Source organism: Mytilus galloprovincialis, chromosome 9, assembly GCF_965363235.1.
Source record: "Mytilus galloprovincialis chromosome 9, xbMytGall1.hap1.1, whole genome shotgun sequence".
Lineage (NCBI taxonomy): Eukaryota > Metazoa > Mollusca > Bivalvia > Mytilida > Mytilidae > Mytilus > Mytilus galloprovincialis.
The window spans coordinates 63,788,713-63,801,005 of NC_134846.1; the positions used below are offsets into that span (position 1 = coordinate 63,788,713).

At 31.3% G+C, this 12,293-nt stretch overlaps 1 protein-coding gene across 2 annotated transcripts in view; it reads left to right on the forward strand.

Annotated features, from left to right (window-relative positions):
• The first annotated feature begins 337 nt into the window (after window positions 1–337).
• LOC143045608 (calpain-B-like) overlaps window positions 338–12,293 on the forward strand; it is a 36,292-nt gene continuing 24,336 nt past the window's right edge. Inside the window, exons 1-6 of one of the 2 annotated variants that reach the window (XM_076218218.1) lie at window positions 338–749; window positions 5,863–5,932; window positions 6,951–7,052; window positions 8,159–8,312; window positions 9,192–9,369; window positions 11,538–11,624. In XM_076218218.1, the coding sequence (XP_076074333.1) occupies window positions 570–749; window positions 5,863–5,932; window positions 6,951–7,052; window positions 8,159–8,312; window positions 9,192–9,369; window positions 11,538–11,624 (771 nt within the window). In that variant the 5' untranslated portion in view covers window positions 338–569. The remainder of the gene's footprint in view (window positions 750–5,862; window positions 5,933–6,950; window positions 7,053–8,158; window positions 8,313–9,191; window positions 9,370–11,537; window positions 11,625–12,293) is intronic. The other variant, XM_076218219.1, reaches the window with a different exon arrangement.

The following is a 12,293-nucleotide window of genomic DNA, read 5'->3' on the forward strand; positions in this document are numbered from 1 at the left end:
GTATAGTGATACTTTAAACTATAAAGACCATACCAATGCACACCCTACTTAGACATACACCATACCAATGCATATCGAAATTTTAAAGATATATATCATACCATTGCACATCGAAGTTTTAAGGACATACTTTAATAGTATATCATACCAATGCAGAGCGATATCTTTCCATATCATTTATCTTCTATTGTATAAATAAGATGTATCATTTATTATGTTTGTACCTTTTGTTTGGATTTATGTCCGTCTATAAAATATAGAAAATTATAACATTATTATTACAACTGGGAGGTTAACAAGCAGGACAAACACATATATGATACGCAATATTGGTTATTTACGACCAACCTCTATGGGACCTCTCTACTGTACCTTTCTTTTTTATATTTAAATCCAAGTTCAGTCTTTTCATCCGTGTGACAGTGTGGATTCGTTAGCGTTAATATGCAGTATGAATTGTAAAGTAAATATATATAAATTGCATAATTTAAAATACTGCTTTCACATAAGACCGGTGTAGCCCAGAGGAAACGCTTTACCTGTTTCCTAAAGGATATTGACATCCAATTATGAGTTTACCTAGGGGGCTCGTAAGACAAGAAGATTATTTAGGACTTAAAAGTGAACTTCTTCGGAAAAACAAACTATTTGTGGATCCTGATTTTTCACCTGGTACCTCCTCATTAACATTCTCCGGCGCACAACCTCGGATTTCAGGAGTAAGGAGCGTTATATGGAAACGTCCAAGGGTGAGTAGGGGCAATTGTTGACATTGTCATGCTAAAAGTTATTAACAGGTGGTGAACTAAATGTATATGGTTATATTTTTATCAATATTATAGACATTATAGTAATGGTAACTTTACGGAAAACTAAGTTTATTCTCATGTATATAATCAATAGCTATATATATCAACATTAGTAGATTTAAACCTTGGGAACCCAAAAGATATTCTAATCAATAATTCGCCGGTGACATATGAGTTTTTTTATGAATCGTTTCATTAAATTTCTTCCTTATTTTTTAACTGTTCAATTGTTAATTTCCGAAATGAAATCGTTAAAAATATAATGAACGGAAACTAAAATAAGGAAACTTTATACTTTTGTTATTGTAAGTCAAAACAAAATTGCAATATACAATGTAAGGTGTCTTTGGTGGTTTTGCTATAGATCAGATTTTATGTTAAAATAAATATAATTGTTGATATATATGTGTGTCAAATAAAAACAGTATACTAATTTCCACATGAAACGAAAGACTGGTTTCGTTTATGATGCACTAGTAATATTATAGATGTCTCCATGTTAAATCTGATCAAAGTAGAACGTGCATGTATATGATAACAAAACAAAAACAAAAACTACATTCTACCAGACAATAATTGCTGTCTTGTGCCAGATTTAAGTCTAAGCCAATAGCCAGATGTTTAGATCGACAGACGTTTATTTAATTAATGTTATTGCACCTGAACTGAAGATTTGTTTTCAGCTTTTTAAGACATTAATGTTGAATATTAAAACGAGGTTATTACCAACAAATCAGCATCAATATTCATTATTACCATTGGATTCATTTGTATTCGTTTAAAAACAATTTGCGTTGATTTCGTGAATAACGGTAAACCACGAATTAAATTAATTTAAAATTAGATTGTGTATCTAAGACTTGCATATAAACATTTGCAAATCATTTTCATCAGATATCTTCCGATAAAAAAACACATTTACGAAAATGTGTAACCTTGAAAAAATGAACCCACATTATTGCATTAATTGATGCCAAAAACAACACCTTGGAAATACAACAATTGTTTCTTGTACAGTGACAAACATTTCATGCATATTCAGACGAGTTTCTGGTTGAATACCGTATTTTTCTGGCATTTGTGACCAATGTGTATTACAATGCGGTACATCTATAAAATATATAAATATGGGACTGCCTCCACCAAGAAAAACTGGCCTCCATGAATTAGCTTAAATGCAGTGCTTAAAATATGGCTTTAAAACATCAAAAATCAAAAATCAAATATAAATGTGGCCAGTAAAATATAACTTTTTTTTTTATAGTTTTTATCAAAAGAGCTACATACCAAGTTTATCTTTTTATGTCCTACCTTTTCATAAGGACGTAAAGATATACAAATAAAGGTCTTGTTATCTATTGATCTTTTTGATTTTCGTTTACTGTAAAGTGTATATTGTATAGATCATTAACGTTCTGTGCAAGTCCTTTGTTTTTTTGTTAAGCCCATATTTTTTTTAAAATATGTTTTGAAATGTCGACATTATTGCCGATTATGCACAAACCACAAACTTTGATTGCAACTCTGACACAAATAGATTTTGCCGCCCACCTGTAAGTGTCATCGTCATAATATTTAGATCGCATTTTTATTACATTTTTTTTATATAGTGGCTGATGTTTTTTTTTTTTTTTTTTTCTATTTTTAGTTTTTTTTAATTTTCAATAAAGAGAGAATTTTATTAAAGAGAGAAAGTGAGAAGAGAAGAGAAAATAATAAATAAATAAAACACAAAAGCAAAAAAAAAAAAATACAACATTCAATAAATTTGGCAAAGTTGGTTTGCCATTGTAAATAAAATACATACAAACACAAAACAGATATTAAAGAATGTATAAGCATTTTAGGCACAAGAACAAGAACAAAAGACAATAAACAATAAACAACATATAACAGTATATTATATAAAAACATATATGATGGTGTGGAGGAGGCAAAAAAAAAAAAACAAAATACACAATAACATTACATAGGGTAATGCTAAGTTTCTTAAGTGTAAATTATTCTAACAATGGAAGCCAGGGGTCCCAGTAGAGGTTGGCAATGTGAAGAGGCTTTGTTTTAAAAAATATATTCGTTTCTAGTATTAGATTTTCTTTTAGATAGTTTTTAAGCCCTGCAAAATTTACTTGATTTTCACCCAGTTTTGTTCTATAGATTAAAGAATTTTGGTAAAAGTATTATTAAGTTTTTTATTTTATTATTTTGTTTTTTTCCTTAATTTCCAAATAAAATTATATCCATGTTAAATGGAATAATTATTTGTGTTTGGTTATAAATCCAGTCCACGAGTCTTATCCACAGATCTGCTATTTTATGGCATGTCCAAAATATGTATTCAATATCTTCAGTAACTTCATTGCAGAAAGTACATTTATTGCTTTGTTTTATTTTGGTCTTAAATAAAAATTTATTTGTGCCCAATATTCTGTGTATCATATAGTGGCTGATGTTGTCATTATTCTTTTCTTTTTCTTTTTATTCTATATTTCTATTTCACGTTAGGGCGTCATGAACCCAGCCAGCTCCCCTCAACTCTTTGTTCGCAAAAGCTCCCTCCCAACACTGAACTGATTTCCCGAATTAAATGTATAAGTCCACCCACATGGTCCAGATGATGAATCGGATAGTGACCTCCACTTCAAAATTATAAGATATATTATTAACAAATTACTGCTGTCGTCAATTTATTGTCATATTTACTATTTCACACCTTCATGAAATATTATTTTTATCGCCAGTTTTCTGCCGAAGGATCTTCTACGACAAAATGATAGATATACGATTGTGATATTGAGGATTCTAGTAAACCTTGAACAATTGAATACAACTTTACTAGTAGGTTCACATAATTTGTAGAATGACAGCATTTCTTACGTGCCTGGAATTTTCGTATCAAAAGCACACTGTAGAGTCTGTTAGAATCCAGAGGGGGTAACATAGATTTCAAAATTCTTATCAAAGAAGCTATATACTGGGTGTATAAAATGACATAGAAATTCAATAACGAGATTTTCGTAGATATGTCCTAACTGTCGCCTTATGTTAACGTTGTTCGTACTTGTAGGTTGATCATTAGGAATTCAAGTTTAAAATTAATGTAATTTTATTCAACCAGTTTTCGTTCAAGAACAGAACAAAGTATGGGCCCTTACCGTAAACTTTCTGCCACCAAAATGTTTTTTTTTTTGGATTTCGTTCAGTTGCACTGGTTAATTAGGTTTTGTGTCGCCTTGTATAAGCTGGCCTGGCTAATGGTCTCGAAAAAAAAATCCCGTCATATTCTAAGACATGGCCAATTGCCCATGTACTGCTTAAAGTGCTGTATGTATATACAATAGATACAACTTTCAAAATTCATATGAAATGTGGTATACTCGGTCGTCATTTAATGAATGACTTTAGTCCTGCTGACTCAGCTGATACCTTGTAAACACCAGCGTAAAAATACGACTCAGGAAATCAGTATGGTACAAAGCAGGGTTTTGAAGTCCGTATGTCACTAATATATATGATACCCCTGTAATATTTGCCACTGAATGTTAAAGACCAATGCGCTATCATTCAATGCCTTCAATGTCGAACGTGGGTTATTGTGGTGCTCCTTTTAGTGCATATTTATTAGATGTGCGTAATATTAACAACACGTATGTACAATACTTTTATCATCTTAGTTATGATTTTGACCTTATACTGGTAATAAAACATTTATCTACTCGTGTATGCTATACAATTTTCTAACTGGTGACGTATAAATGCACATTGCTGGCTAATTGTACATTGGTATGTATTTCAACTGAAACTAAGGAAGTAGCTTACGATAGGCAGTAAGATGATATATCATTTGTTCACACTCAAATAAAGAAAACTAAGGCTTCTTTTTTCATGTTTCGGGATCTTCATATGAATGTTTCAATACTAGTAGTTCAATGTTATAAAAAGAAAGAAAATTTCATTAATTTTCCCCGTCGCTTAACCGACTTCCAAACGTCTGATAACACACACAAATTAGCATCAGGACTCTTTTGGAACAAATTTTAAAAGAAAAACAAGGACTTCATTTCCGTCTTGTGACAATTGAAATTAATGCCTGAAAAATTTCCATCCTTCAACACACCACAGTGTGCTATTCGAAATTTACAAGCGTTTAACTTGTATACTAAAATGTCATATGTATTAGTATACTTTCAAATATCTTCGGACGGACAAACGGAAAGACGGTTAGACACATCTATCACGATATCAACTCACTTTCTTCGAAAACTTAATATAACAAATGCATAATAAACTTTTACAAAAAAAATTAAAAATAAAAACTGGAAAATAAGCAACACCAACCCTAACAAAACATATTCTCTAAACTGAGGATGTACAACTCTTGCTCAAGTAATCACTTGTCTGGTAGTAAGTTAAAAAGTGAGAAATGACATGTAGATGCGTATCAATGTGTGGTATACTTACTTGATGTATAAAAAAGAAGATGTGTTATGATTGCCGATGAGACAACTCGCCACAAGAGACCAAAATGACACAGAAATTAACAACTATAGGTCACCGTACGGCCTTCAACAATGAGCAAAGCCCATACCGCATATAGTTAGCTATAAAAGGCCCCGAAATGACAATGTTAAACAATTCAAACAAGAAAACTAACGGCCTTATTTATTTACTTGAGAATACTTAACCTTTTGTAGCATACTCTGAATTGTTTAGACTTTGTTGTATGCTACATTAGGACTCTGAGTCACTCGATATTTCTTATCTTGGATTAATTTCCGGACGTCAGACGTAATCCAACGATTCACCCTTGTATTTGCTTAACGTCCAGTGGCAAGTATCTCCACCAAAGAACTGCTGAAGAGGTTCCGTTCGGGGATCGTGACATTCTCCCAACATTAGATATAAATTAAAATGTCCCCATTTCGACTTATTTTGTTATATCCCGCACATATAACTACGTGCAAAGTTGTAAAACTAGAAAGGACATAGATGAGGGTCGTGTAATAGCATACAAAATTTATATTTAATTCACATAAAATACGTTTCCTTCCAGGACCTAGTTGTTAATCCTAGATTCGTAAAAGCCGGACTTTCAAGGCATGATTTATACCAAGGAGTTTTAGGTGAGTTAGAATGAGATAAACGATGCTGTAAAACAAGTAATGTTTACAGTAGTTTCATTGAACTAAATTGTAGGTATCAACACTTTATGGTTAGTAAAACAAAGATGATATCTTTTACTTGATTAGGAAAGGGATGTGATTTTAAAAACCAATTATGTGAAGTAACAACCTGGTATAAGCAATACATGTGTTCATATTCACAGTTACATTTTCATTGACCATTAACCTATGAATCGTTTTAAAGTTAAGATGTGGAAATTATATCTTGAAGACATTATTATATGACAAGGAGGTGTTGTATGATTGCCAATTGACGACAACTATCCAAATTGATCGAACGATTGATTAGCGTCCAGTAGCAAATATTTCAAGCATGTTCAGGACTGAATAACGTAGATTACCTAAGGTAGACCTAGCAGTACATATTTACCTATAGTAGAATTACCAGATATAAAATTGAAATGAAATCACTTCAACGTTTGTACTAGAGGAGAAAGTTAAGTACGATATAAAGGCATGTCAATCATCATGCAGTTAATGTGTTAAATTTCCTAATTGAGACACATGATACAACATGAAACACCGCTCGAGATGAACCTTAAACATGATGCTGTGTTAGACTACAATTTATCTGTATATAATTACATGGCTCTGCAGTCATATATTTTTAAACTGGAGAAATGAAGATGTTGATGGAAGGATGATGATGATATAATAATCATGACGAAATATTGATGGTAATTAAGATGATGATGATGATGATGATCCTCAATGATGATCTGATGAGATGTTGGCGGTAAGCTGATGATGATGAGATGTTGATGGTAATGTGATGCTGACATAGATCTATGATGATGATATAGAATATCCTTTCATGGATGTTTCCTTTGTTTTATTTTATTGTTGGGATGTTGTCTCTTTCGTTTGATAACATACATATCCTTTATTCAAATATATAAGTCTACTTATGTTTCAGTTTATTCTTTAACATGCTATTTAAAATATTAAAATATTTTAGGAAACTGTTGGTTTATAGCAGGAGCAGCTGTGGTATCTACTATACCTAAACTATTGTTTAGATGTGTACCAATAGACCAAGATTTTGACAGAGATTATGCAGGTATGTTTAGATGTGTATCAATAAACCAAAAACAGTGGCGGCCCAATAGATAGATAGATACTTTATTCTCTAAAAACTAGATACAAGTTTACAGAGAAACATACAATATAAATAAAGACACAATAGTTAAGGTAAAAAAAAATACCGTAATTATGATGACATACATGTTTAGTAACATGTAGAATTAATGATATAAGAAGGAAAAATGATCTGTAAGATGCTTATGAGATTACATTTACATGGAGGGACAAACGTTTTTATTAATACACTTAATAAATAAACACAGTTTCCTTAAGACAGATTGTTTTTTTACTATTTAATAATGAAAAAAATGAAATTATATTTGGATTATTTGAAAACTTAATTTGTAGAAATAATTGTCTTTCGTTCTTCAAATGCGGACAGCAAAACAAATAATGAAATCCGTCGCCTATCTCACCGGAACTACACAACGAACATGTTCTTTCATTTCGGGCAATGTTTTGCCATCTTCCCTTTGATTCCCAATGATTGCCTAAGAGAGGGCCCACTCCAGTTATGCTTCAGTGATTTCCTACATGATCAACCAAATTTTTCCCACAAAAAATGCAGGTATGTTTAGATAATAAAATTGAGAATGGAAATGGGGAATGTGTCAAAGAGACAACAACCCGACGATGGAACAGACAACAGATGTATACCAATAGACCAAGACTTTGACAAGGACTATGCTGGAATTTTAAGATATATACCAATAGACCAAGACTTTGACAAGGACTACGGAGATATGTTTAGATGTATAGACGGCTCAACTTTCAAAATTTAAATGGACAGGAAAAGATCTAAGAATATATAACCTTTTATATTTATTAAAGACTTCTGTCCTTATTGTAGTTTTTTGCAAAAACTCTGGTAAATAGAGAGAATCTTTATTTTTTTTCTGTACACATTTAGCAAATGTATGAAATAACAATCCAAAAAACAAGAAAAGATTGTTTGGCCTTGTCAGTTTATTTTCTACTTATGAATTCAAATGTTTGTTTGGTATCATTCACCCCTTTTATCCATCTTAAAAATTTACTCTATTTCATTCTCATTCAGATTATAACTTTTTCTTTTTACTTTAGGTTTATTTCGTTTTAACTTTTGGTGGTATGGTAAATGGGTGGAGGTCATCGTTGATGATTTACTACCAACAGATGGCATGCAGCTGATATATGCCAGAAACAGGAGTGATCCAGATGAATTTTGGCCAGCTCTCCTGGAGAAAGCTTATGCTAAGTATGTTTTTTGTATACCTCACATTTTCAGTGAGACAGTTCCCTCCACATACAGAAAACATTGCAACAACTCTATGAAGGGTCTGTAGGTGACCTTTTGCAATTAAAAATCTACTCTTATCCAATTATAAACTTGGTGATGATAACACTGTCACGCACACTAACACAAAATTTTTTAAAAATTTGTTCCACACTGATTTGTGTCCACACTTGTACTTTACCAAAATATTCGCTCTCATCATCTTTAAAATCTTTAATGTAAATGCTTCTTGAAAAAAATGCTAAAAAATGCAGTATTTCTGACACTACGTTTTATTGTATTGTGATAAAAGAACTAAAATACTGAAAAATGATACTTTTAAACCTGAGAACTTGGGCTGTGATATTGATGTGTTTTGAACAACAGGTGTCATGGTCAAGGTCACTGAAAGCTGAATATCAATAAGGGTACTACAAAACATCATTCAAAAGCAGTATATATCTGAAAATTAAATAGAATAAACAATTTTCTTTTCGAAAAAAGTCTTTGTACACATATTTTATAGTAATACTAAGCCTTTCACTTGTATAAAACCTCTTCCTCTTTTTTGTCAAATCTACTCTTAATTTACCTTTGATGCAGCATTTCAAACTAACAAAAATAAAAGTAAAAATAAACCAATTTATCTCAAGAAAATAAAGCTTTTTTAATTTAATTTATAGATTTATTACTAGCTGTGACAGTGTTCTTTCAAAAATCTCTTTTTTCTTGTTTTGTTTTTGAAATGGAAGTTTGTGTCCTCTTCCTTAGTAACAAAACATATGTTTTCACTTTGTAACTAGATTGAGTTTCTTGCTCCCTTACATGCAGAAGGGCTATACTATTATTTATATCTTGTAGATTGCGAGGTAATTACGAAGCATTAGATGGCGGTAAATTACAAGATGCCATCGTAGATATGACTGGTTCAATATCAGAATATATAGATCTGAAAGACAAGTCAAAGATACAACATAATTTATATGATCTAGTATGGAAAAGTTATCAGATCAATTCCTTAATGGGTGCTAGTATTCATGTAAGTTTTTTGGAAAAATTTAAGTCAAATAGATATTTTTTAACACTCAAGAAATTGCTAATACATAATTTTATGAATTGAAACAATGATTTTTTAGTACCAATAGCTATAAACAGTGTACATTCAAAGACAATCAGTGAAATTTGACTGAAACCTTGAAAATTTTGTTGAATAGAAATGTTCGGGTTTTTTTTGGTCAATAATTGGCTAGATATATACATACCTGTCAACTGACCCGTATTCTGCGGGTGTGACCCGAGATTTTCACAATTCTGAGGGATCACCCGGTACACCCGCCGGGTCATTGAAATAACCCGGGAATTCCGAAAATGACCCGATATCACCCGTATTTCTTAGCCTTGAGATTGATTTCACAAGTAATATTCGTTTGAAATACCGGCAAATTCGTAATTCATCCATGAACAGGAAGTTCATTTAGCTATGTAAACTGTCAAATTAAGTGACCCATTAAGTGCATGGCTTCACTTGACAGCTTTGGTGTCAAACACACTATTAATTAACACCAATTACCTTAGCTTTAGGTCGTAAATAAATTGCCCTGTTGTTTTACAAACATATTTCAACTAAGAGTTACTTCCCCTTATTTGTCACCATTCAAAATTATTCCTTATATTTACGTTTTATGGGTGAAAAAGATTAAATCATAAAAATATAAAATTCAAATACATATTGAAAAATAACTTTTTATTATTTTTATACCTTTATACAATTTTTTTTAAAAAAAGTTGAAAATTATTTTTTACATTCATACTTTCTTTTACTACATTTTATCATAGTCTAATTTCCTTCTCAATTTGATGATGGAATGTTTTAAGGATACATTGCCAGTAGTCTCTAACACGAATAAAGATTAAAAAAAAAAAAAAAAGTCTCTAACATTTTAAAATTACATTTGAAAACTAAATTCTAATATTTGATGATCACAAAAAGTAAAGAACATAAGACTGTTACACAAATTTATAAAAATCTTTAAAAGTGCAATGAAATAATTATAAATAAGATTTAAAATGACTTAACCAAGTTCACATGCATTGATTTTTTGGTATCTTTGATATACATTATAAGAAAATGTACCATAAATACTAAAATTCAGCTCGAAAAAGTTCGTACGCGTTATGACCTGAGATTTGATTCTTCAATGCAGGTCATGGCCTGCATTTTCATTGTCACAGGTTGACAGGTATGTATATATAATGCTTAATAGATAACTTTGCAGAGTTTCTGTGACAGATGTTTGTGTGTCTAACCTTTTATAAAATCACATTGTCAACAATATTTTAAGTTTTCAAACCGTTTGAGTTCAATTTTATCAGTTATGATTCAGTTATGATAAATTTATATTTTTATTGAATGTAGACATTTGGTGATACTATCACTACAAACAGTCCATCATGTCCAAACTCTGGCTTTAATTGAGTATAGTAACATACTCAATACTCACATATATATGCAGGCGCGTATCTGCCTTTACGCAAAAAATCATTTGCTTGCACATGTTTTTCACAAAAAAAAAAAAAAAAAAAAAAAAAATCCTGAAATTGAAAACATCTTAGATTTATTTCCCTTACTTATAAGTCAAGACTTAAAAGTAGCCGTTTGATTTCGTATTCCCATTGTCATTTCGTCCAAAAGACTATTGATTCACCTAGGGTATCTGTGTTACAAATGACCTTCTATCGTTGTCGTAGAAACCTCTCATTTGATTTTAAAATGACCCTCGTGAGAAACACCACGGGTGTCTTGCAAGAAGCAGGACCTGCTTACCTTCGGAGCACCGGAGGTCGCCACATTTTTCGGGGTCCGTGTTTTTCATCTGTAGTTAGTTTTCAATGTTGAAAGTTTTTGCTTGTCATTTTGTGTCTTATCTGTTCCCGGGTTTCCAAATTACGAAACCCACTAGGATGTTACTATCGTTTCTTGAAATATGGTATAGTAAGAAACAGATAGGGTATTTATCATTTTCATCATAAAATGGTCCAAAAATTTTTTCGCCTCCCTCCGCTCGGCGATATATGCTTGCACTTTATTTCAACTCAGCTACGCCCCTGTATATGTAACTTTAATATGAGCCATAATCTACTGGTTCCCATAAAGAGAAAGAGGACTGTATAAAATACATATAATATGATATCTGGGATGTTTTGTAGTTACCAGAAAATGCCAATACACCAGAAGTTGAGATGTCCAATGGTTTGTTCATGGGACATGCCTATAGCATAACTGGAATTGCTTCGGTATGTTTATAGAGATTATTTTAATAGCTACATATATATCTGTTCAAATATGCCTTCTAATATACTTTTATTTAAAAATAAAATGTGATCGTGAAAAATGATAATAATTAAATGTGATTTTGAAAATAGATACAATGGATGTATAAGTTCATTAGAAAATGTATAATATCTTTTTTGATGGATTATTTCATTCTAAGATAGAAATATCAAATTTTGCAATACTGGATTCAAAATTACTGAACCAATTGTTCTTAACATGCTAAATATTAAATGTTGCACTTTCATTTTAACATTTTTTAATGTGACCATTTCTTATGTAATGTTGGATTTTTTTTTTAATGAATGAAAGCTCCATTCAGAAATCATTTATGACAATTGTATCATTTTCATAACAGCGTGGACAACAGCAATATTTATGTTGGTAATAACAGTCTGAATCATTTATCTTAAACGCGTTTGTCATCGGCTATCGATAACAGTGATTTTCACTCACTCAGTCTGTCAGGGGCCTTCCAATGGGGATTCAAATAGAATAAAGTAAATCACATGTAGGTGCACAAGAACAAAACAAGAAAGTTTAAGTATTCAACATTTAAATCAACACACAAGGTTAAGTCCTCTGCTTGTTATTCATATTAGTATCTGATTTAGACGTTTAGAATGCAACAG